Below are 27,389 nucleotides of genomic sequence, written 5' to 3'. Positions count from 1 at the left end.
GGGTATTCTTGCCGAATTCGCTACCAGATGGCCACCAGATAAGATCTGATTTCGCGACTCTAGGTCTAAGAGGGTTCCAGGTATAGAAAAAAAACGGTTTTAGCACAAGGCAATTTCCATCGCGAAACGCGGAAATAATTATAGACACATTATTCTAAACGATAAATATTATTTTTTTTTTTTTTGTTGCAAAAAGCATATAGTGTAGATTCAAATTCTTAGGAGGCGAGTAAGTGTATAAATACTTAAAAAATATTTACTTAAAGTTAAACCAGATAATCTTATTGACGGCGTAAATTTGAAACGTCGACGTTCAGCGCCAAAATTAGGAGCAGTTTGCCGCTACCGGAGAGCCAAGTATATAATGCTCGTGAAATACAATCGCGTAAAAATCTTACGGGGCGCCTTACCCTGCACCTGTCGATAAGTAACCGGTCCGGGTCCAGTAATTAATGAACAGAAGCGTAAAAAAGGGAATCGTTGGCACGAAAAATTTCAGCCTCTCCCTGTCTTCGTCCAACTTTCTCGCGATCGCGGCGAAAGAAAGGCAGGTCGATCGCATTAAAAGCGTGGCGCGTTTCGTGCACACGCGACCGCGAGTGCGACGAGGACCGCCGAACGGAATGGCAGATGGTACGAAAGGCGAGATAAAAAGAAAGAGAGGCATATCATGGCACTTGTCTCTCCCTCCTTGCTGTTATTGCTTGTTTGTTGTTGCATCCATAATTCTCGCGACATCGGTGGGACGGGAACATTTTTCTGCTCGCTTGTAATACATAGTAACGTTATTAGCGCGCGACACGAAAGCTTGACCGATGAAGAAATAACCTCCAAAATTTTTACTGAACAAGTGTCGTAAAACGAGGTGAAACGCGCGACGGGAAATTTGATTCGATGGACAAGCGTGTCCATCGCAGTGTCGGGGCGCATTAGCGCGACTACGCCAATGTTTGCTTACCATCCCTGGTGTACGTCAGCTCGCTCGTTGCTATTCCGCGCACTTCTGCCTATGAGACGCACTGCAGGGCCACTGGCAGATGGCTAGGCCTTTTGTGCTTCTACACTTCCCTCGTGATCTCTCTCTCGTTCGTTCTCGCTCGCTCTTATCGCTCCCCGTCCTCGGCTTTCGAAGCTCTCTCACGAGCAGAGTTAAATTTACTAACCCATATGGCGCCCCCTCGCGCCACCTCTGCAACCGTTCGCGCGCCGTCTCTCTTCAAAAACGCCACCTCCGTATTCTCTCGCCTCCCGTCCGGCGTCTCTAGTCTCTAGCAACCTTTGGCTTCTTTTATTCCAGTTCCAGGTTCCCGTAGATTTGCTTCTCGCCGTGATTCTTTTACTATTATCCCGTGAATACGTTACGCGAGAGGTTACGAATCGGCTACAAACAAAACCCACGTGACTGCACGACTGTATCGGCAGATGGCGTTCGAATGCTACGCGAATAATAAAATTTATAATTTGCATTTCTCGTTCTCGACAAGTAGAAGACACGCACGTTTTTCTTTTCGCTTACTTTGGAAGAATTTTTATCGAAAGTTCGTTAATTATTTGTCGTGGCCTGTCACGCGACAAATTCTGTTTACGTTCGACCGTATCGCCTTGCGGAACGTATTTACTGTAGTTCGTGCTCGTTTCTCGTTCGCTGGTCGTGTATCGGCCGATATTAGGGGCTATATCAGGCGAAAGAGCGTCGGTTTCGAAGGCAGGAACTCGCCGAATGAGGGGGGGAAAAAACAGTCGCGTTCTCGGAAGAGAGGCTTGGTTGGAATCCTGCGCGGAGAAGCAACCTTTGAATCCAGCACGGTAGTCCGTCTATGTTGGCGGCCGGCGTCCGGGGTAAAGGGAACAAGCGGCGGCGTCGTAACGTGTAATCGCTATTCGGAGTGCCGGATTTATTTTCGTTGCGCCGATGCGTGAGAATGAGCTTCCGTCGGGCGAAAAACGCGCGCCGGCCCGCGAGACCAAATAACGAGAAATGTCGCGCGGTGACTGACGGGGGATCGATCTGTCCGTACGAAACGACCGAAAGAACAGGAAACAAGAATTTAATGCTTTACACACCACGGGTGTCCTTAAAGTACGGAACATTTTCAATATTTTCGTTTTCTTCGTTCAAATTTATTTTGATCTTGGTGGGAGCTTCGTATGTTTACGTAACGATTCCGACTGGGGTTATATCAGCATCCAAAACATTGCAAATTGACAAGAAAAGGCTTGATCGTATGGGAACTGACGTGTCGATACGAAACGGTCGAAAAGAATAAAAATAGGAAACAAAAATTTATTTAAAATGCAACGTTCAGGCATGTTCGCACATTTGTCTCGCGTTAACGACGCTGGGATCTCCCACGGGCAAGCAAATCCTTCGGAGACTGAAACAGCGGATCGACCGGTGCCGGAAACGCGTTAATTACTGGAATTATCGCGATGCACAGCAAGCGAAAGCAACAATGTACTATTAATAACAGTTACGGCGGAGACGAAGGGAGTGCTTCTTTCATCCGACACGGGCAAGACTGCGTAAACCAGAGGTGCACAAAGTTGCTGCCCGCGGGCCAATCCCGACCCTTTCTCGTTCGCTTCGTTCAACCTACAAAATGACCTTGGAGAGAAATTGAACAATTTGTGATCTCATTACATTTCCGTTGTTAAGGTAAAAATCTTAAAAACAATTATATTAATATTTATTTTACGCTGCTAATTATACAGGGTATTCGGCCACCCCTGGGAAAAATTTTAATGGGGGATTCTAGACGCCAAAGTAAGACGAAAACCAATTTGTTGATGGAGGCTTCGTTAAAAAGTTATTAACAATTAAATTCAACAATTTCAAATCGTTCTGGAAAAATTATTTTCGGTTGCGGGGGTCAATTACAATCATTTTTGGTCATTACACATACCCCCGAAATCTTGCACATTTTCGAGAAAAAAATTCGAGATGTGAAATTTTTCGACGAAATTAAAATATTTGAAATCGTTCTGAAAAAAATATTGTTAGCTTTGGGGGTCAATTACAATCATTTTTGGTGAATAGACATACCCCCGAAATCCTGCGCATTTTCGAGAAAAAAATTCAGTATGGGCGGAACTTTAAACGTTAATAACTTTTTAACGAAGCCTCCATCAACAAATTGGTATTCTTGATTTTCATCTTATTTTGGTCTCTAGAATCCTCCATTAAAATTTTTCCCATGGTTAGTGGGACACCCTGTATACTCGAGTAACAGAGGTCTTGATCCCACCCCATCGATCTACGGTTAATATTGAATATCGTTCAGCTTTCTGTTTAAAAATCTAATTCTCAATGCGCAAAAATAAAGCAGAATTTCTGCACCGTTAATGCCTTTCTTTCTGTTTCTTTCATTTCACGAATAGTGACGTCGAACGAATTTGTCATTATACGTCACATTGGGCGACGGACATTACGGGCGGAACTTTAAACGTTAATAACTTTTTAACGAAACCTCCGCCAACAAATTGATATTCTTGATTTTCGTCTTATTTTGTCTTCTATTTTTCCCTAGGTTGGCAGAACACCCTGTATATGGTGGGGCAATTGAATTTTTAAAGAAACATTAAGATAGTAAACAAGTTCTAGTAATGCTATCTTAAACAAAGCGTAAAATTTGCATCATTTTAAATTCAGATACGTTGTCGTTGACTGGCAGAGAATTTCATTTGGTCCATTAACGAAGTTGGGTACCACTGGTACGAGTGAGGGGGCAAATTGTTAGGTTTGTTGGACGCGATTTTCCACGCTGGATTCATTCGCTGATACCTCCTTAATTACCTCGCGTTGGTCGATTGGGAGATAAGAAGGAGCCAGGTTACCGAAACTCTCTTTGGCTGGGTGGGATAGACAAGAGGAGGTTGCGCGAGAGCATGTTCGTCCGCGAGACGCGCGTGTCTGCCGTTAATTAAGAGGCTGGAAAAGACAGAAGAGCCAGAGTGCTTGATACGTAATCGTAACCTTCGTCTGGTTGCATCAAGATCGGGAACTCTCTCGCTCTTGCCCGAGTTAATTGCTACGCGTTACCGCTGCCATGCTGCTCGACTTATTAAAACAGCACGACTCGCGACAGTGCGGCCACTGTGCGCCGAGGGAAACGCCGCGCGCGGAATTCGCGGGATTTTCTGCATTCCTGTTATTCCCACTCGTGCCAGCCACCGTTGGCCCACATTTACCGCCCAGAAATTGGGAAATCGGAAAAGTTTTATCCGCGGGTTACAAACTCTCTAAAATTATTTTTCTTCGATACATTTTAAAAGCTTCTAATTGTACACTTTTCCAATTTTTTTTATTTCGCAAACTTTCCTTACGCACATCTGCCCAGGAATCTACAAAACCCATAATTGACATGCTCCTCTTATTTCTTGTACTCCTTTCTCTTATTTTTTTTTTTGTAATTATTTTCATTTTTCTTGGACATTTTTCTCCGTCATTATAAGTTAAGATTAATAAGCGGCACAGCTGAGCCTCGCATTTTACGCCATCCCGCGCGTGGACTTTCTTTTCGCACGGTATAATAAATCGTTATCGTCGTATTTTTCAATTTCTTTTTATCTCGTCGGAATTTATTTCGTATTGTAAGATATCAATTTCTCGTCGGGTAGCATCGAAAAGTTATTACTTGAACAGAAGCGGAATACTTGGTGCACGAATCGTGAAAATATGCAATAAAAAGCGAAGTTGTATTCGTAAACGAATACTTAATTCCAACGATAAAAAAAGAAAATTCCAATTTTCGAAATTGTTATCGCTAATTTTTCCACGGGGAGTAACTCGATATATTATTCGTGGTCGCGGCGTTGGACGGTAGCACACAAAGGATCATCGGTCGCCTCAAAGAGTCATTAAAAAATTCCTTTCTTCCTTATCCTTCCTGTCTCCGGGTGCGTACCGGTCCACAAAGCAGCGCGTATCGTACATACTCGAGGATCGTGGGTACCGACGAGAGGACGTCGGACCGGAGAGCAACAGAGAAAGCGGGAAGATCGAATGTTAACGGCGAGGGGAACGAGAGACAAAGAGCGAGATAGACGAGGAGGGGCCATAAAGGTGGTGCAGAAGGTGGAAGGTGGGGTAACGACAGAGAGAAGGTGGGACCAAAAGAGACGAAAGATCGTGGTCCCACGGCCGAAAAGGCTGCGTGATTCGCGTCCCAGACGAAGGAACGAGCGGAGAAGGGCGTCGGATGAATGGCTGACTCGGGTGTATACGGCGATGCGCGGCTTCCACGACGCGAAACGTTTAGCATAAATTACGTCTTAGATAGAGGACGTAGGCTCTGGACGCCGGCTAACCGGCGGTACTGCTCGAGTCTCGATGCTCGGAATACCGTTGGTTTTTTTTAATTCGCTCGCATGGCTGGGATTCGCGAGACAATCCTCAATCTTTTCGATGCCTCCCCTGCCTCCAAGAGCAAAACAACCCTAGTAGCGCAAAATACTGTATACACGTTTATATGATATTAAAAAGAGACACGATCTTTTTTTAATACTCAAATATACATACGATATTTACTTTATATCAAGTAACAAATATTCTTTTTTAAATATGCAAGAAATATCTATTTCATGTTACGAGAAAAATGTGTTTTTCAGAATATTAAATGAATCTTTATTTCATATTAGAAGTAGAATATTATTTCCTAATATAGAGATAATATTTCAAATTATAAAGAAAGAAATAACAATTCCGTAATTTGTCTCCACCGACGGTGGAGAATCACTGTGAAATTTTTACGCGACGGAACGGTGCAAGTCGCCGCGGCGATACTTTTTTCTACAATGTCGCGAAAAGATCAAACGGAAGGTTGTCTGGGTAGTCGCGGCAAACTTATTGCACGGAGGCGAGCTCGTAAGATTTCTGGCCGCCGTAACCGGGCGTATCTTTAGAACCACCCGCGATCGACCTCCTTTTTCCACCTCGTCACTTCCTCTCCACGGTCTCGCCGCTCGGAATGGACTTGTCAACGCGTCACCGGTGCACGCACCGATCCTCGTTTGTTTTCGGATCGATTACCGGGCAGATCGAGTCGCGGAAGCCCTCTCCGGCGGCCACGGGATGAAAAAGTGGATCCCAGGTGGCGCCACGGGTTCACGCGGCGCATTGTGCGCCGATCGTGGGAAACCCGGCCGTTAATTATCCGTCAAAATCTAATTAGCAGGGAATAACCAATTAGAGCGTTACGCCGGATAATGATTACAAACGCGTCTCGAAATTATCTACAAATAGCCACTAAGAGGCGTAGTCACGGTTACCCGTGAAAACTTCTTTCGCTCGCGAGTACCCTGCTACGGCGGGATTGACTTCTTTCAGACGTACGCTGAAAGAGCTCAACGAGAGAGCCTCCGTAATAATGGTGAAATGGGTTTCTGCCCGGCGGGCATCTTTTTGCGTTCGTGAGCGCCTGGTAATGCCACCGAGAGAAAGAGAGAGTGCATAATATGGGCCGTCGGTTTCTAACCTCGTCGCGGTGAACCACGAGAGATACATAAACGGGAGGTGCATCTGCCCTACCCTGGAGGCGGGACACGTGGTCATCGAGCAGGTACGCATCAGTCGATATACCTGCTGTCAAAGCTTATTAACATGTCCCTCCGAACGTGTGCCGTCCACGCGGAACGAGTCCGTTTTTCTGCCTCGTTTCGCTCTCGCCTATGAGCCGTGTGCTACTTCTTTTTTCTTTTTATTTCTTCTCCCTCTCTCTCTCTCTCTCTTTCTCGCGCGCGCGACACGAACCGTTCTCGAATACTCTCGTTTTCACCATCCCCCCACCTCCGACGGTTACCTCGGTCCACGTTTCTTCTCTTTGCACCTCGTTTCGGTACGATCGTAAAATAAAAGTTCGTATTTATAGCTTTTTTCTTTTCCAGCGTTCGGACAGTTGTTTCTTTACCGGTTTACGAGGAAAGATTGTATCGTGCGTTACTGTTCCTAGCACGTTTCACTTTTTGCGCTCGGGACTTTTTTCTGTCCCTCCTCCGTCTCTTTTTTACCAGCAGTCGCCAGGCACGACCTCCGCCGGACGGAGGAGGTTTGGTGTTTACATTCGACTCCTCCGTCTCCGGTTTCGCGACCGGCTCTCCCGTCGAATACAATCGACCAAGATCAAGCGAGGGGAAATAGAAACTCGGGGAACAGTAATGATCGCCCGGCGAAATACCCATTAATAAAAGAACTCTTGCGAACGGTGGTCGGCGTTAAAGAGGGACTGTGAAAGCGTGACTTTTGTTCGCATTACTCGAAACGAGGAAAGGAACGAATAAAATTATTCGGTTGGTGTAATAATTCAGTGTAACGAGTCGCGATTAAACGCGCTCGTTCGACACAGCGGCCCGCGAGAGGAGGCGCAGGGGAGTCTGCGTTTCCACTCGCGTCAGATGAAAAAAAAAAAAAAAGTAGCTCGTTGGAAACGCGATTCCGACGTTTGTCGATCGTCGTGTAACACGGTTAGAAAAAGACATGGAGGGCATCCGTGGGCGTGTCAATGTACTTTTCATAGGCCCGTGGCGATGGAGTCGCGGCCTAAGGCGACGGTGTCATCGCTCGTTATCCTCGGTTTCCTCTTCCTCCTTTCGACGAAGAATGGAGGCCACAAAAATTTCTCCATGCGGAAATGCCACGCTCCTCGAGCGCGAGACCATGCTCGTCTACGCGCGAGACATTAAAGCGTGAATGGTTAAAAATAGAACCGCTAGAACGACCGGGTTTCCGCGATGTTCGTTGAATATTCTTCATTTTTTTTCTCTCTTTTTTTTACACGTCCCTTTTATAACTGTTACTTAAGGGGGAACGAGCACGGCGTGCCATCGAAAGATTGTTTCGTACATTTTTCAAAACTTTAACTATTTTTAAACGTTCTTAAGCTTCATTTTAGAATTTGACGAAACAACGAAGCTGTAGAATATTTTTGAGAGCGCCTTAGGCGAGTCGAGTGCTGTAATTATAATATATAATTTTTCATATAATAATGTTTGCATTTCCATTTCACTTTTAAAGAACTCAGAATTTTATGTCAACGATGAAATTTTGAATTTCAAATGTAACACATTTTTAAATTGTTATCCAAAGTATTCGATATACAGGGTGTTTTGAACGATTTGAAATTTTTGGTTTTCGTTTTATTTTGACCTCTAGAATCTCCCATTAAAATTTTTCCCAGGGGGTGGCAGAACAACCTGTCTATACATGATTAAACGCATGTATTCGTTTAAATGTCTTCTACATGCGCATGTAGCCTCTGGCACCTAATCGACTGTTTCTCCAACTAAATGGACAGTAGCGAGCGTGTTAACCAATGCTCGACGCCAATTAAGCTACTGAAATTCTTTTCTATCGCGAAGGATGATGACTTTGCTAATTACAGTTAGGTTGCAACATAGCAATTCGTTGAATTTGTCCTTTCACCTTGCTTTCTCTGCTACTACATATCCGTTATGGCTCTCGCGTACTTGAATTTGTATATATTTTCCTCGTTACAGCTAATAAAGTCTTTGAATAAAATATAAAAAAATAAATTAAAAGTTAAGTAATCGTTGGTCAAAATAAACTTGTTGCGACTCTTAGATTTTGTTTTATCGATTCGTTCCAAACGATATTTTCAGATATGTCTAGTAATTTTTTTAAATAAAACGAGAAAATCTTTCAGCTCTCAGAGTCTCAAGAAAATCTGCACAGGGAAGAAACACAGTTCACGAGCATTGCAAAGAAATTGTTGACAAAAACGAGCGTCGAGGATTGCGGTAACCGGCTAATAGCATTCCAGGGTTAAAAGAGTATCAAAAATAAAAGAAAGTTCGACTCGTTTGCTAGAATCTTTTTTATCATACGTGGTTATCGTAAGTCACGCGAGTTCGTCCAACCGGTTAGGTGGATCTCGAAGGTAGCGAGCCACCGTTTTCTCAGGGACGCCGCGAAAAGTCGTTCCAGACTTCCGGCTCCCTTTTTCCACGATGAATCACCTCTCCCCCTCCGGCAGTCCCGATACCGAATCGTACACGGCTGCATCTATATGCAGCAAAGTCAGTCGGCTACCTGTTCCTTCTTTCTCGTTCTTCGTCGACCGTTTTCCGCGATGATTAATACGTGCATATGCATACGCGCCGGCAGAGATTGCAGTCCGCGCGGCCGTGCACCGTACGTGGCGAAACGCGTGTACGAAAGAAGGAAGGACGAACGAACCGGGTAGAGAGGTTAGGAGGAGGAGAGACGCCTATTCCGTCGGGCAGAGAAATAAAGAAGGGACGAGAGGCGAGCAAAAGAAGCAGCTAAGCGATAGTTTCGATAGAGGGACGAGGAAGGAGTCGTCCGCGAACGAACGAGCCAGAGAGAGTCTGAGCGTACGAAGCGCGACGACGGAGACACGGTGTCAGAGAGGGAGAGAAGAACGAAAGAGGAGCACGAGACCGAGCGAGACGCGACTAGCGACCAGGAGAACAGCGCGGAGGAGCGAGAGGCGAGAGAAGGTGGAGGTATGCTGCGCAGCCGTGGGAACCGACTCCCGAGCGAGCCAGCCTATCTCCTTCTCTCGTACGGAACGAGCCTCTCTCTGTTCTCTTCCTTTTCATCATCCAGGTTCCTCCTCCGGTGTCTCTCTTTCACAGCCTTTTCCTCTCTTCGTCCCTCCGACCACCCGTTTCTGTCTCACTCTCGTTACCTTACGGTGCGTTTTTTCTCCCATCTTTTTCCTTCCTATTCCCTCCTCGTCCTTTCCCTCCCAGCGCTCGCGCGCGCGTGTGTGTGTGCTGTTGAAAACGCACCGGTCCTACCGTCTCTCTCTACATCGCGCGAACCACCGTCGCTCTCCTCTCGTTTCAGTCGTGGCAGAACTGCTAACCGGCCACCGAACACACCCAACACATTGTTCTACGGATGCCTACGCGGGGCTTTTTCAGCTTTTTGTCGGCTTAATTCCGATCCCCGTAATAAATTAGCGGGCGATCACGGTGGCATTTGTCTCCTCGACAATTTATTTCCTTCTCTCCCTCGCTCTGGCCCCCGGAGCCAAGACCGTTTTCGTTCGTCCGTCCATTCGCCTCTTTTCGTCCGTTCGTTCGTTCGTTCCTTTCTGGCCCGCGCGCCTCGCTTTCGTCCTTGCCGCGAGAGAAAAGGGCGGTCTGCTTCTTTGGTCTTTCTTTCTCGTTTCAACCTTACACCTTCCGCCTCTTCCCGTCCGTTTTTCTGTCTTGTTTTGCCTCCTCTTTTTCCCCCTGCTTCTTCTACCCTTCGCCCCTCGGTCGAACGAGGTCCCCCCTTCTGCCTTCTCTATCTTCTGGCCTCAGACTCTCGGGACCCGGAGAACCGCGGAATCTCGCTGGAACTTTCTAACGTGTACACGCATGTGACATACCTGGCGACGACCGTGCTCCTCCTCCTCCTCCCCCCGTTTCGTTCTTTTCGACGAGACAAATTGCCCTGTGCTTGGCCGGTTCCACGGGATACATCGAGAAGAGAAAAATCGTCTCGTTTTTTTTTTCGTCTCTGTCAGCGCGGTTCGTGCGCTCCGAAGCCACGAAATTGTTTGCCTATGATCTTCAGTTCCCATCTGCCGCGAACATCGTCGAAACAGCGACGATGCAATTTATTATCGGCGTCTTTGTAACACCGGGACCACTGCCTTGTAACCAACTTTCACCAAATTGGTATAAATTGCTATACGATCTGAATTTAACGTTCACTCGAATATTTCACTAATTCGACATATTTATAAAATTTGGTTTCTCAACACCTTTGCAGTTTTGGACACAAATAAAGAAGCATAGAAGCACGTTATTAAAGAAAATTGAATAGAAATAGCGTCGGTTGCTGCGATTGCCTCCGATTCCATCTACCCAATCGACTATTTATGAGAATTAAAAGCGTACGCGATCCCTCGGGTCGGATATAACAACTCGCGTTTAATTATCTCGGGCGCATCTATCGCGCCAAGGCTTATGACACGATCCATTAGTAATTATTTCCGCGAGAATATCGTGTGCCGCGTTATCCATGCTTATTATGCACCGACCGTTAATCGTGTCTCGTGAATCTTCCGAAAACTGGGTTAAGCTGTCTATGCGGGGAGGGGGAACGGTGACAGGATCGGCCACTCGCGTCGCGGCCGGCGTTACGAGCGCGTGAAACGGATTTCTCACGCGAGTCGTTGGACGACCAGGTCGGGAGCCATCGGGGCGATCTTTTTTAATAACGCGATTGTTTCCCAGCGGCGCGTCCGCGTCGAGCGCTCGTTTACGCGAACAGGAACGACGACGATGATAGGGAGACCGGATATAAACATTTATTATTCACGGTGCGGCAACGACTAACGAGGTCGTGTGTAATACCAGCCGCTCCTCTCTCTGTGTCAGGTACACGGGTTACGGCGTGTGCGTGCGTGTGACGTTAATAATTAAACGTTGCATTATCACTGCACGCACACGTAACCGTGCACCGGCGTGTACGGCACGTACTTATTACACAATAATATGCCGCTTCGTCCAGCGGCGTGGCGCGCACGATGCGTGTGTCGCCGCGGCGTGGGCCGGCCGCCCGTTCGCAGGGAGTATCGTTGCTGGATTTATGGTCGTGCGAGCGATTCCGACGCCCACGCCGCCCGGGGCCTCTCGCGCCTGGATTTCCACGTAAACGTGCGAACGGGCGAATCGACGTTCGGTTTTCATTTTTCTCGGAATAGCCACGTCGCGCCGTCCATTGTTGAGTAATCCGTTTCGTTCGCGTCACGGACGACACCGCCGCCATCTTGGTGCATTTCGACTCGGCGTGGCCCGTCACGATTTCCGAACCGAGCTATTTTTAACGTCAGAAACCCGATACGTTTTCTTTTCGCGTTAGTGGTAATTTCTATTATTTCGTGTCGCTGTACCGGGCCTGACCCTGATCGGAACAAAATACACGATCAACCGTTAGGATCAACTCGCTCGGTTTGGCAGTACAACTTTTTCCCGCGTCTTCGAGCTCCTCGAGCGCAACTGGCCTCGCGCACACCACGGTCAATTAGTTTCCAAATTTCGACGTCGATCGGTCAATTAGGGGAGCATTTCCTTAATTCGCGGCACTAATGGTCGCCGAGCGAGAATTAATAGATCGTTGCGTGCAACAAGACAGCTGTAATTTCTGTTACACAATAGTCGGTCGCGCGTGCGGCCCGTTCTGCATAGGCATATCCATAATGGATTATACAAACAGTATAACAGGTTTCTCCCGACAACGGCACCGTCGACATTCCCACCGTTTAACCCTTCGAGGACGGAACAATTCGAAACCAAGCGTTTCTCTAACTACGGTCATTTCACATTACTCGGCAAGTTTAAACAAAATTGAACGCTATACTTTTGAAAAATAGCTTGCAGTTAAATCGTACGTTAAAGGGTTACACGGTGGATCGATCATTTTATTTTCGCGTCACGATTAACCATCCGCTCGTCGGGGCTGGCGAGCACGTGCCCCGCGAGCGATTTATATCCGGTGGTCGTTGCATAAAAGTCACCCCAACCCCCGTACGGTTGAGGGGAGGGGAGACAGCCCTTGTCTCGATAGGTTTCCACGCCAATTCCAGCGGGGCTAACTCGACGGCCGAGAGAGGGTTGGTTGCCTCCATTCGTTCCGGTTCGCGCGCTCCATCTATCCCGCAACACGTGACCCCGTCGCGCGTTCTGCCGACTTTTTAACCACGCTTCGCCTCAACTGGAGGAGAGGAGGGCACCCTTCTAACGCGAGGCAGGTGCGCGCGTGACGCGCCAGCTCCGCCTCGGAACGTTTAATTTATTGTTAATTGCGATACGCGACGGGCACGTGTGCAGCTGCCGCGTTTTTCGCGCCCGAAACCTCCGGACACTTTGTCGCCGTTTGCGCGCGCGCGCGTGCTCGAGCTCCACGACCAAACATCGAGATTTTTATCGTCAACTTTTTTCGACTTTCCCCACAAACGTTTTACGAGTTTTTTCATGGGAATTTAAACAGGTCTCGCTGCAACATCTCTGTTTCTAAATCACGCTTGATGCCCTATTTATACGAAGTATTGAAAACTACGAAAGCAACGTACAAATATCGAGGTTATTTTGGTTAACTTTTTTTTACTTTCTCACAAACGTTTTACGAGTTTTTGTGACATCTCTATTTCCATATCACGATTTATATAAGATATTATTGATGATAAGAGAGGGGACTTAAAAAATTGTTGAACTATTACCGAAATTTTGATATTTCAAGTGCGATGAGTAACAGATACAAAGTTACATACAGGGAAAAATTTTAATGGAGGATTCTAGAGGCCAAAATAAGACGAAAATCAAGATTACCAATTTGTTGATGGAGGCTTCGTTAAAAAGTTATTAACAATTAAATTAAAAAATTTCAAATCGTTCTGGAAAAATTATTTTCGGTTGCGGGGGTCAATTACAATCATTTTTGGTGAATACACATACTTCCGAAATCCTACCCACTTTCGAGAAAAAAATTCGAGTAAGTGCGGAAAGTTTCGGTGAAAAAAAAGACTTTTGAATCGTCTTGGAAAAATTATTTTTAGTTGCAGGGGTCAATTGCAAGCATTTTTGGTCAACGGACATACCCCCGAAATCTTACTCAATTTCGAGAAAAAAATTCAATATGAGCGGAACTTTAAACGTTAATAACTTTTTAACGAAGCCTCCATCAACAAATTGGTATTCTTGATTTTCGTCTTACTTTGACCTCTAGAATCCCCCATTAAAATTTTTCCCAGGGTTGGCAGAACACCTTGTATGAAGTACTAAAAAGCACAAAAATATCGCAACAAAATAATTTAATCGTCGATTAAAAGAAAGAAGAAATTATTAATTAGGTAATTAAGGGTCTGTTAAATAATACAAAAGCGAGAGAAAGTGTTGTATCAATGGGTTAATCGGGCGAGATTCGTAGAGTCGAAGCATAGAAGTTCACCAACCGTTGCGTTCTGTTCCCAGGGTACCTTCTCGCTGATAGTGGAGGCTTATCACGACGCAGACAACACGACGGACCACTCGCACGGTAAGTAACCTTTCTCCCCCACCCACTTGAAACGGTCTACGTATTAAGCCTTCCGTGGCTTCGACGTCGTGGCTGTATCAGCCGACGCGGCACGAGTGCGTTAGCACGCGCGTCCTCTAAATAAAAACAAGAGCGCGCGCGTAGGAAAGAAAGAAAAAAAAAAAACGAAGGAGGAGGATCATTTTAAAATTAGTCTCTCTCTCTACCTCTGGGTCTCTGCATGGCTCCAAGTACGGGGGAAGATTTTAGATGGTTCTCGGGGCATGTGCAGTCCAGCTGGATCTCGTGGCAGCGACGCCATGCGTCAGGTCCGAACCAGTCGAGAAGCCACTTCCGGTCTACGCGTGCACGACACTCACCAGAGACCGTAACCTCCTCCGACCTATACTCCTTTTTCCGTCCGTTCTTTCTTATGGTTTCGATAGTCTAACCCTCGGGGGCCCTCTTCCTGTGCTGCTCCGCGGACAAATATTGGACCCCCCTCCATTTTTTTTTTTTTTTTCGTCAACTACCGCGACTGATACCGGGGCTCTGGTTAATCTCTCGTCGTCGATGCCCTTTGCTTGGGAACATCCAGAAGCTCTGCTCGACGTTAAAGTCAACTTCCGCGTGGAATTGTCTTCGCGTGTCCGTCGGCACTCGAGGGTTCACAGACTCCGGAACTCGAAAACAAATTCCGTGCGGTAACGATACTCTTCGATAGACGACGGTTGAAAGATTTGGAGGTTAGAACGTAAACGTTTAACGTTTTACGCTTGGCTCGATGTTTTCGCGTACATTCCGTTTCGGGGGTTTTCAGTCACCGTCTGCGTTTAATCTTTTAACGGAGATAAATTTAAACAATCGCCGGTTTAGAGGGAAATTGTTAGAATAATACGTAGAATGCGTGTTCGATCGCAAAGGGGATACTGTAACTATATAGAAGGCGCGATATTAATTTAATAACGCTAGATATATTTTAATCTCGCTACGATTTTCTACCAATTCACTTCGATGTAGTATCGATCAAATGACTATCGAGGCAAGATCAAACGAGAAACACCTCCTTCGATTTGTTTTGCGTCTCGCGCGGTCTATATATCCGTTCAAAAAGAAAACAACGAAGACCCTCCACCCGTGCCCAATCTCTGCCCTGTTTATTGTGTTACCCATCCGGCGCGTTCGATTCGCTCGCTCCTCCGCTTTCCCACCGCGATTCGCGACGCCACTGCCCGCATTCTGCACCCGTTCGTTTCAGCTGCTTCTCTCCGTTCGTGCTCCTCTCTTTCCTCCGTTCTCGACCCGTTTTCACCGATGTTCCTTACTCATTACCGCAACGTGTCCACGTGCACAACAGAGCTCCCGTGGCTCTGTTGTGTCATACCGAACGGAGAACGGGCCCGATACGAGGGAACAAGCGCGAGAGAGACGCTAGAGAACCGGGCGGAGGCACTAGTGTTTCCTTCCTGTGTAACCGTAGCACCTAGCTTCCACCAGCGCGCCACGGTAACACGAAACCTTCTGTTAGACGAGGATATGGATGTATCCCATACACAGGGTGTCCCGCTAGAAACAGACCGCGTTAATATCAGCGCTAAATAATACGCACGGACCTCGACTCCTCTCATTGCGATTTTCGATTTTACGCAGATAGGCATTGCAAAGAAACGAGAGGATACTTTTTTACGAGAATAGAATTCCTTTGATGTCCAAAAAAAATGTTACGGAAACGTCGCGGGTCAATGTTTTCATCACGTGTCACGCACCACATTCCTCCCGGTAATGTGGCCACGGGAAAACACGCATGCAAATAACTCTGTCGATGTTTATTGCTTCCGCATCCGGGGAAAGCTCTCAGATCGGGCCGATAAGGCCGAATTAAACCGTCGATCATAAGCACTGATGGGACCGAAATAACGAAATTCGATTTACATCGCGTCCCGTGGATCTTCCGTAAATATGTAGACGATATATATACAGGGTGTTCTGGGAAAAATTTTAATGGGGGATTCTAGAGGCCAAAATGAGACGAAAATCAAGAATACCAATTTGTTGACGGGGGCTTCGTTAAAAAGTTATTAACGTTTAAAGTTCCGCTCATATTGAATTTTTTTCTCGAAATTGAGTAAGATTTCGGGGGTATGTCCGTTGACCAAAAATGCTTGCAATTGACCCCTGCAACTAAAAATAATTTTTCCAAGACGATTCAAAAGTCTTTTTTTTTCACCGAAACTTTCCGCACTTACTCGAATTCTTACTTAAATTCAAATATTTCAAATCGTTCTGGAAAAATTATTTTCGGTTGCGGGGGTCAATTGCAATCATTTTTGGTGAATAGACATACCTCCGAAATCCTACCCACTTTCTAGAAAAAAATTCGAGAAGGTGTGAAACTTTTAGACGAAATTAAAAAATTTCGAATCATACTAAAAAAATTATTTTCGGTTGCAGCGATCAATTACAATCATTTTTGGTCATTACACATACCCCCGAAATCCTACGCACTTTTGAGAAAAAAATTCGAGAAGTTGTGAAATTTTTCGACGGAAACAAAGAATTGGAAATCGTTTTGGAAAAATTATTTTCGGTTGCGGGGGTCAATTACAATCGTTTTTGGTGAATAGACATACCCCCGAAATCTTGCGCATTGTCGAGAAAAAAATTCGAGAAGTTGTGAAATTTTTCGACGAAAAAGAAAAAATTTCAAATCGTTCTGGAAAAATTATTTTCTATTGCAGGGGACAATTTTAAGCATTTTTTATGAATAGATATACACTCGAAATCCTATCCACTTTCTAGAAAAAAATTCGAGAAGTTGTGAAGTTTTTCGACGGAAACAAAGAATTGGAAATCGTTTTGGAAAAATTATTTTCGGTTGCGGGGGTCAATTACAATCATTTTTGGTGAATAGACATACCCCCGAAATCTTGCGCATTGTCGAGAAAAAAATTCGAGAAGGTGTGAAATTTTTCGACGAAAAAGAAAAAATTTCAAATCGCTCTGGAAAAATTATTTTCTATTGCAGGGGACAATTTTAAGCATTTTTGATGAATAGATATACCCTCGAAATCCTATCCACTTCCTAGAAAAAAATTCCAGAAGGTGTGACATTTTTCGACGGAAAATGAAAATTTCAAATCGTTTTGGAAAAATTATTTTCAGCTAGGGGAGTCAATTACACTCATTTTTGGTCGATAGACATACCATCGAAATCCCACCCACTTTCGAGAAAAAAATTCGAGTAGGGTGCAAATTTTTCGACAAAATTAAAAAATTTCAAATGGTTCTAAAAAAATTATTTTTGGTTGCTGGGGTCAATTACAATCATTTTTGGTCAATAGACACACCCTCGAATTTCTACGCATTTTTGAGAAAAAAATTCCGAACGAGTGGAACTTTGAACGGTAACAACTTTTTAACGAAGCCTCCATCAAGAAATTGGTATTCTTGATTTTCGTCTTATTTGGCCTCTAGAATATTCGATTAAAATTTTTCCCAAGGGTGGTCGAACACCCTGTATAGTGTGTGCAGGAACGACACGCATGAGAGCGCCGCACGGCCGCGTGTAGCTTCCGGTCTCCGGTTCATTCTAATTGCCAGGCAGACGCCAGGACCTCGGGAAAGAAATTAAGCGGTCCCGCTCTTCTTACGCCGCCCGAAGCCCGGTCTCGAGAGTGAAGCACGCGGCGCGTGCACCGCGCCGAATCGGCCGTTTCCGCGCGAACCGAGACGGACGTGCGCTACCTGCCCAACCGTACAGAAATAGTTGCCGTGATAGACTAGACGGAATTCAGCCTCGGTCGCTTTTCGATTTAAACGAATTGCACCGTTTCGAGGTTAGGATCATCTTACATTCCCGAAAGTTTAGCAATTCGTTTTCTATTTTGGACTCGCTCGGATATTCCCAGTTTCCATCTGCATCGCCTATCCCGAAAGTCGAAATTGTTATCCATATCGTGTGCCCCATAGCAGGCAAACTTTAAAATTTAGAGGTTAGAATTTTAGCGTATGTCGTCCCATGGAGAGAGTCGTTGCTCTTCGATCCACGTCCACGTAGGTCCCTAACGTCACCGGTAGCTGGTTAATTGAATTTCTGTATGCTCGCGAAGCTCGCCACAAAGAGGCTTCGCGATAACACCAAACGTTCCCGCCTCATCGAAGCCGCTAATTACATGCGAGAGGGAATCAAGGCCGGGGCTTCCTTTGTTTCAAGCCCCCGTCGGAGAACGGAATTCCTACCGTTATTCCACAGATGTACCTGTGCATCCGCGGTGAAAAGAGCTCCCATTAATATCTGCGTCTCGTCGGACGCTGTTTGGACACGTTCCGGCCTTTATCGCCGAAACACACCGGCTGGCATTGTGCCTCGGTCTATCGCGCGCCGTTCGGGCACAATATAATGCCCCTAACGGGCTGGTGAAACGAGCCCTTTATTGCTGTTCGCTGCTCGGATGCTGCTTCCTTTCTCAGGCCCACCGCCCCGTCCTCCTTCTCTTTCGTCCGACCCCTCCCCTCTCCCTCCACCATCGCGGCCTCTCTTTTTCTCTCTTCTCGGCTCTGCGCTGTTTACCGCCCACCTCCGCCGATAATATGTGGCTCTCGAAAGCGGGGACTGCACCTGCGGGACGAGTTATCGGCGAATTATTCGCCGTTCGGCCCCGACGTCCGGAGACAAATTTTCCCTCGGTACGAAGATAAAGAAATTTCACGAACTTTTTTATTCACCTGCATTCCTCCTTGTCTATCGATTCGTAAAGGATTGCAACTTTCACTGGGCGTGTATGCCCTTTGGAACCGATCGCGAGACCCGTGGAAACTTTACCATTGCACTTTCGCGTTGGTATTTTGCAAATGAAAGTTCGTTCAAGCTGAAAGTTAACCCTTCAATCCGTAAGCGATCCGAAACACTGCCACGCGAAAAAAAGAATACGTTGACTTCGAACTGGCTCGAAGGGTTAATGAAACGCCGTCTATAGAAAAAGTGCCGAGACTTTTTTCGTGTCCAATAATAGATTTCCGAGAATCCAAAGCGACCGTTGAATACTGTTTACATCCGCGGCGGCGCGGCTCGCTCGCAGCGCTCTGTCCGTTAAAGAAAACAAAGCTGACCTTCGAATCGTCTCTGCCGTCCTGCAGTCGCCAGGAGAAACTATTGTCACCGTATTGCATGCCTCCGAGCCGTACGACTTTCGACAGTAGCATCTATTTAAATGCGTGTTAGTAGTTTGCTCGATTCTCAAGTGGTCCGGGATTCGTGTAACTAGCCGTACTTTCCAAATCTTGCAAGAAAATCTCGCGTTTCAGTTGTTCGGTGAACGCAATCGCCACGTCGGTTTTCCTTTCGTTGGTAGATCTGCGGAGCTCTCTCGTTTGCGGTAACGCGGTTCGTTAAACGAAACGCGCGCGCGTCAATGTAGGATTTACGAGGACGGCGTGTGCAGGCGTGCACAGCAGCTTTGCGGTGTGCTCGCACGCACCAGCAACGGGAATCCGGGCTGTGACAAGGCTTACGTCATCGGGGCGATCGTGAACCGCTCTCCGGGCGCTTTTCCCTCGGTCCTCGCGACCGCTGAGACACACGATGTCGCTGCCAGCGCGTTTGCTTACTGCTGGCGTGTGCAGTTCGGCTGTCCGTCGCGTTTCTCGGACCGCACCTGCCTTCCTCGTACGATAACGACCACGGGAGGTAATTGGTCCGGGTGCTGATGTGCCGTCCTCCCTCCCCGCTGATAAGCTCCGGCTCTTGGAACGCTTCCGAACGACTTTCCGTTCCCCCTACTCTTACATCGCCTCCACCAAACTTCGGGTTTCGTGTTCCTGCTGCACGTCGAGCGTTTTTTTGTCGTTCCGGGCATTGTTCGAGGCAATTCCCTCTCTAGAGGCCATAAGATTAGTAATCCGTTACATTATCCGTTGAATTTTCATCTCGCGGTCGTATCCTAACCTTAAAATGCATACGCGATGAAATGCCACGAACCGCAAGAACCAGACGCGTTCTTCGGCATTCTGAGAGATAGGCATCATCTTTCCGTTACAAAATACACGAAACAATAGTCGTAATTACATTACAACTTAATTAAAAGAATAACTGTTAACTCTTCGTTTGAAACGCAGACATCGCGGAATAATGCTCGCGATTATGAAAATTATATGCGGCGCATTGGATTGTTCGTTGATCGTGCGCCAGCCAATTAGGTTCTTCGAGATGTCTCTGTTAAAAATCGAGGTCTGAGATAGGTCTGACGACTGTTGATGTTTCGATGGTTTCTAACCTCGACACGCATTAACCCCTCAACGTTCATGCCTGAGTTTAACTGTTTTAAAAAACAATATTTGTTTAATCTAACGGTTTAAGGGATGATATTTGTTTTCCTTCAAATTATAAGTTAGATACAACAACAAAAACCGTATTTTTAGAAACAAATCCAACAAAAAAAACTGATCGTGCTTAGTTAACCTAAAAAATATGAGCGTTAAGGGGTTAATGGAAGGTTATAGAATCGGGAATAAGATTTATCGCATTCTTTAACAACGTTTCCATTTGTGTATGATTGAATATTATTTTTCTTGTAACGTTTCATTGAAGCGTTTAGTATTATTGTATAATATTTATTCAATATCTCGGTAAAGTGTAACGATCGAGTTGGAAAAGAGGCTGCCTGTGATCGGCTAGTGAAAAATTGCCAGGAACTCGGAACGTCGGGTCGCGGTGGCTCGAGGGGTTGAACAACGGGGTTAACCGGGTCCGAGACACCATAATCGGGGTTACGGGAGGTTTTTTCCTCGCGATAGGAGCTCAGACGAACGGTGCGTAAGTAATGCATCTGGCTACCTGCCAGCTCGGGGCTATCCTTCGCCAGGCCGCTCGTTTCTGAATGAACAATAGAAAATGTCTGGCCACTCGCGGCGCTGCGTCGTTAATGAATACCTTGAATCGGCCTGGCCTCGAGTTCACCGGGCGTTTACAGGTGCACTCTGCGTACACGTGGAGAGGAGACCGAGTGGTCAAGCAGAGAACGGCACCTAAATGGTCCCCACGATGATACACGCGTCGAAATCCAAAGGGAAGTTGTCGCTGCTCGTGTGGTTTGGGGGTGGGGGGACGAAACGATAAATTTTTGGCTCCCATTGACTCCACTTTCGCTATTGGCGACGATCGTTCGACCATGGAAGATCATAACTCGGTGTTTACAATTTTTTTTTTTTACCTAACCTCAAATAATAAGTTATACATTATTATACGTAGAGTTAGTTTAATTAATTATGATTTGAAATGGAATTTAAAAAGTTTTGTAATGTAAATATTGCTTGCAAGAATAACTTTCATTTTGTTTAATACAGAATACCGCTTTTTAATAGTGTTATATGTAGAAATAAAATATAGCCAGTAATTGCGAAAACGTGGCCCAGATTCGCTATTTCTATTTATTTGCCTCTCGTTTCAATTGTATTCTCGTAGACGCCAGGCGTGCACCGATTTGAATTTCAATGCAAAGGGGTGTTTGAATTTTTATTTCTGTCTAATTCTGTCTAATCTCGGGCGCATTCTTCGTTTACTCGTGTATATTACCACGCTTGCAGCTACAAATAATTGACAGAGACGTATGAATAATTCAGCATGAAACGCAATTACCTTTTATTCGCGTTTAATATTTATAAGAGCCATAGAAATTCTCATTAGCGTCGGAAAATCAGCACCTCGTGCAATTGTTTATAAATACAAACATAGGACGCGCGTACGTTTTAGAAAGAGGTACGGGTTTCCCAGTGTTTTCCTTCGATTAAAAAATCAATTATCGTTGTCGTGAGTGCAAACAAAAGTGGCAGTTTCCAGATGGCGATAAAACTTCTGTACCGGGTGTCTCGACAGTCTCGGCTATTATTTTCTTTCAAATTTTTCTCGTTCCAAAATAGTTCAATATTAAATCATAATGCACGTGTCAAACTTTCTCTCGTTAGAACTAATTGTTTGTTTGTAAACTAACTGTTAGTTACAAAAAATAGCAAATAATTTTTACGAGCATAACTGAATAGAAATCTTAAATAAGAAATAAAGGATAAAAAATTTATTCTGTTCGATAAATTTTACCGTCGGAATTGTAAAGTAAAGTAATATTTCACACGGAACAAACGAAAGCAGCAAACAAACGCGAGGGTATTTTTCCTTCGTCGTATATTATCCGAGAAAGGGAGAAAAAAAGAAACGGTCGTCTCTGTTTCGTCCCAGATCCGTTGGACCCGTTCAATCTCATCGCCGGAACATACAGGGTGTTCAGCCACCCCTGGGAAAAATTTTAATGGGGGATTCTAGCGGCCAAAATAAGACGAAAATCAAGAATATCAATTTCTCGGCTGAGGCTTCGTTAAAAAGTTAACAAAATTAAATTAAAAAATGTTAAATCATTCCGAAAAAATTATTTTCGGTTGCGGGGGTCAATTACAATCATTTTTGGTCATTACACATACCCTCGAAATCCTACGCACTTTCAAGAAAAAAATTCGAGAAAGTACTGAAATTTTTAGACGAAATTAAAAAATTTCAAAACATACTAAAAAAATTATTTTCTGTTGCGGGGGTCAATTACAATCATTTTTGGTCATTACACATACCCTCGAAATCCTACGCACTTTTGAGAAAAAAATTCGAGAAAGTACTGAAATTTTTAGACGAAATTAAAAAATTTCAAATCATACTAAAAAAATTATTTTCTGTTGCGGGGGTCAATTACAATCATTTTTGGTCATTACACATACCTCCGAAATCTTATCCACTTTCGAGAAAAAAAATCGAGAAGGTACTGAAATTTTTAGACGAAATTAAAAAATTTCAAATCATACTAAAAAAATTATTTTCTGTTGCGGGGGTCAATTACAATCATTTTTGGTCATTACACATACCCTCGAAATCCTACGCACTTTCGAGAAAAAAATTCGAGAAAGTACTGAAATTTTTAGACGAAATTAAAAAATTTCAAATCATACTAAAAAAATTATTTTCTGTTGCGGGGGTCAATTACAATCATTTTTGGTCATTACACATACCCTCGAAATCCTACGCACTTTCGAGAAAAAAATTCGAGAAAGTACTGAAATTTTTAGACGAAATTAAAAAATTTCAAAACATACTAAAAAAATTATTTTCTGTTGCGGGGGTCAATTACAATCATTTTTGGTCATTACACATACCCTCGAAATCCTACGCACTTTCGAGAAAAAAATTCGAGAAAGTACTGAAATTTTTAGACGAAATTAAAAAATTTCAAATCATACTAAAAAAATGATTTTCTGTTGCGGGGGTCAATTACAATCATTTTTGGTCATTACACATACCCTCGAAATCCTACGCACTTTCGAGAAAAAAATTCGAGAAAGTACTGAAATTTTTAGACGAAATTAAAAAATTTCAAATCATACTAAAAAAATTATTTTCTGTTGCGGGGGTCAATTACAATCATTTTTGGTCATTACACATACCCTCGAAAACCTACGCACTTTCAAGAAAAAAATTCGAGAAAGTACTGAAATTTTTAGACGAAATTAAAAAATTTCAAATCATACTAAAAAAATTATTTTCTGTTGCGGGGGTCAATTACAATCATTTTTGGTCATTACACATACCCTCGAAATCCTACGCACTTTCGAGAAAAAAATTCGAGAAAGTACTGAAATTTTTAGACGAAATTAAAAAATTTCAAATCATACTAAAAAAATTATTTTCGGTTGCGGGGGTCAATTACAATCATTTTTGGTCATTACACATACCCTCGAAATCCTACGCACTTTCGAGAAAAAAATTCGAGAAAGTACTGAAATTTTTAGACGAAATTAAAAAATTTCAAAACATACTAAAAAAATTATTTTCGGTTGCGGGGGTTAATTACAATCATTTTTGGTGATTACACATACCCTCGAAATCCTACGCACTTTCGAGAAAAAAATTCAGTACGAGTGGAACTTTATACGTTAATAACTTTTTAACGAAGCCTCCATCGACAAATTGGTATTCTTGATTTTCGTCTTATTTTGGCCTCTAGCATCCCAGGGGTGGCCGAACCCCCTATATATCACTTTCGTATCAGAAACGTATCCGAATAACCTGTTTGATCGAATAAATCACCGTACCACCCCCCTCCCATTCGTCTATTTCGCTGGAATAAAATTTCGCCGTCCGTCTCGGGGCGAGCAGCGGCACCGAAAGCAAATGAAGATAAACGGAGTCGATCGCGCGTACAGCGTCCATCTGCAATGGCGTGCGAACATCGGCGTTTTCAGAACTCGTAGCAGCATCACCTGGGAAGATAGGCAGCGGCAAACTGCCCTCCCCCTCGACTCCCGTTTCGCCGACAGCGAGACGCTACTTCCCTTCTGGGAAGAGGTGGCCGGCTATCCTGTTTAAGTATCCCCGGGCACGCCATCGGCGAATCCTGCGCGCCGCGTCCTTTTGTTTCTCTCTTCGCCCACTTCGCTCGTCTCTTCCACGTTCCCTCTTCGTTCCCGACGTTCAGATCGATGGCGTAACGAAAGAACCGCTTTCTTGGCCAGCGATACACGCGATTTCGATCACCCTTCGAAGGCCCCCGGACCCTCTCGGATCCCAAGTCCGAGGATTAAAGTCGGTCTCGGGAGCACGTGGCCCGGGACGGAGATAGCCAGAGATAAAATTCTTCGTTCTTATTCAGATAAAGGTCTCGTATCGTGAGAAAAAGATACATTGGGTTAACTCGATCGACAAACACTGAAAGAACTAGCGCTGGAAATTATTTAGAATACTTTACGTAACTTGTGTGAAACGAGAGTAAAAAGAAAGGCAAATTAATTTCGTTGAAGGGGTTAAGTAGGCGAAGAAAGAGAACGAAAGAAACGAAAACAATACAGAGATACACTGTATAGGGATGATTCGAAACGCAGCGAGTGCGTATTCTGTTGTTGAAATTCGCCCGTTTAAAAATAGACCCATAGGGACTGCATCGGGCCGCGGGTGAACCGTCGATTACGAGGATATGGTCTGGGTTAGGGAAAAGGCCGTAGTGGTACGAGAAAGCAGAACACAGAGGCTGACCACTTAACTCTTCCTTACGCTACCGACCACATAACCATACAGCACGGCCGATACTCGGAGCCATTTGGCTGCGCCAGAGGGTCTCACACGCACCGACCGTAAAACTGGTCCGGCGGAGGGCCAGCCAGGCAAGCTGCCTTGCATCGTGAGAGACGCAAGGTTTTTCGGTAGGGCACCTGATCGGGGCCTCCTAATCTGCCGGGCCATTACGATAATACGTTTAGTAGGAAGCCGGGGATCTTCCTCCGCGCGAAAACAGGTAGGCAGCCAGGGAACGGGGTGAGAGCGGGACGAGGGCGGGAAGGGGGGGGGGACGGTCGGCGCGCGGTGGCTGCGCAGGAAGAGAAGGAAGAAAAGAAGAACGCCTCTTTCCCAGACCCACAGAACGCGGAGAGCTCGAGCGCGCGCTGGTGTATTTACGCTTACTCTCTTTGTGCCGGATGCGTGCCGCCGGCGGAGTAGCAATAGCGGACGAACGTCCGGTCTGCTCTTTCTCTCGCTCTCTGTTTCTCTCTCTTTTGCGCTAGAGCGCGCTCCTGCTCTCTGCGGAGGCCGATGCACTTCGATCGCATCATCGGGCACCACCTCTGCGCTGCCCTACTGATGGACATGCTTAATTACTCGCGCGTTTCGGTCCGCGCCTCTTTCTCCCGGACTCCATTGTCGCTCAACGAAACTGGACCACGATCACCGGCGCGGCGAACGTCGAATCGCGTCGCGTTTCGAATCGTGCTCGACGTTGGAAGTACCTCGATACTTGGACATATTTTTGGTAGTACAGTAAATCTTTTCGACGCGATACGAAAGACCTACTGGAGAAATTTGGTCTAGTAGTGTTTAGGGTATATAGACCTGTTGTTTAACCCCTTCAAGGACAAAGTATTTTATTTGCAACAAAGGAAATTTAACTATGAATATTTGGAGGTTAATTCGGAGACTTAAATTAATATTATGAAATATTATTTAAATTAAATTTATGGTAAATATCTGTATCTGAGAAGCAAATTAGTTAGTTTGAGGTATAGAATATCCCTGTTGATTTTACGATCGATTCCCCGGACCCACCTCGTGTATCGCGGGTGTGGAGTTAATTGGTGGCAAATTGAAATTGACTCGAACCAGGGAACCGCGAAAATTGGTTGAATCGCGCGCTGATACAGCACGACGTTGTGGGTATGGGACACCCCGGGAGTATTGGTAGATGCACGAGGATTCTGTGACGAACAGAATGGAGCAATTAACTCCCTTCCCTCGGATAACATCAATCCTTTATGAAAGAGCAGTCTCCTCATCCTAACCACTGAAAGATTCCTCAGCTTATCGACCGTGCGAAATGATCTTGTTTAACAATTCCATTGTAATTTGATATTACAAAAATTTATAAATTTAAATAAATATATTTTCGAAAGTATTTTTTTTTTAAGTTATAAATAAATTGAGGCGATAAAGTTATCATTTCGATCGTTTGTTGCAGAAAAAGTACTGATAACGAGGCTGACCACCCAGAAATGGCTGGATGTCGGACGGAACTGGACGGAGGACGAATATAGGAGCGCCCATTCGAAGATGGTGTACGAGTACAGAGTGACCTGCGTGGCGCACTATTACGGGAAGGGTTGCGAGAACCTGTGTCGGCCGAGGGACGACAATTTCGGCCATTACAGCTGCAGCCCGACCGGGGAGCGCGTCTGCCTCTCTGGATGGAAGGGCGACTACTGCAATACCCGTAAGTATACCCGCTGTTATCATGCGTGCACTCCCACGCTTCCCATCGCGACTGCACCGCGCGTGACATCCCTCCTTTTGTCGGAATTCCGTGTATGAAATTACAGAGACGGTCTCTCTCGCGCGCTCTGTCCCTCTGTTACTCGCTGTGACCAGCTCTCCTGGTAATTCATACTGTTAGCCTGTAACCGGAGACCTCGAGGCTGTCGAATTTGCGATTTTTTTCACGAATACCGCGCGACAGGAACCACAGACGTAACGATCTATCGCACCCCACCGGTTACGCAACTATCGGTCGAACAATAAGAATCTTAGAACGCGTTAGGATCGAATCGTTAGAGCTAGAAATGTGCCGAACTCGAGCATTACGAGAGCACGCCGAGTGTATTGTCGATGACGGGCGAAGTGGCTTCGAGGAATGGAAACCCAACAGAGGCGCTCGGATAGAAATACCTCGTTGGAAATAATCAGAACTTAATTGTCAAAATCTTTGGGCAACTTATCTAGAACCGGGACAAAATGGTTTCTGTAAAAAAGATATTCAACAGATGTGTAATATTATTTAATATTCCCCCTTTCCGGAGGATAACGGAGAACCCCGGAGGACCCCGGATA

General features: G+C 45.2%; 1 protein-coding gene across 1 annotated transcript in view; it reads left to right on the top strand.

The window, feature by feature from the left end:
* Delta (neurogenic locus protein delta) overlaps nt 1-27,389 on the top strand; it is a 60,462-nt gene that overhangs the window by 10,670 nt on the left and 22,403 nt on the right. The window contains exons 3-4 of the mRNA XM_076779216.1: nt 13,948-14,011; nt 26,524-26,775. Coding sequence (XP_076635331.1) covers nt 13,948-14,011; nt 26,524-26,775 — 316 coding nt within the window. The remainder of the gene's footprint in view (nt 1-13,947; nt 14,012-26,523; nt 26,776-27,389) is intronic.

Source organism: Colletes latitarsis, chromosome 11 (assembly GCF_051014445.1).
Source record: "Colletes latitarsis isolate SP2378_abdomen chromosome 11, iyColLati1, whole genome shotgun sequence".
Lineage (NCBI taxonomy): Eukaryota > Metazoa > Arthropoda > Insecta > Hymenoptera > Colletidae > Colletes > Colletes latitarsis.
The sequence above is the reverse complement of the archived record's forward strand: the minus strand, read 5'-3'. Positions and strand labels throughout refer to the sequence as shown.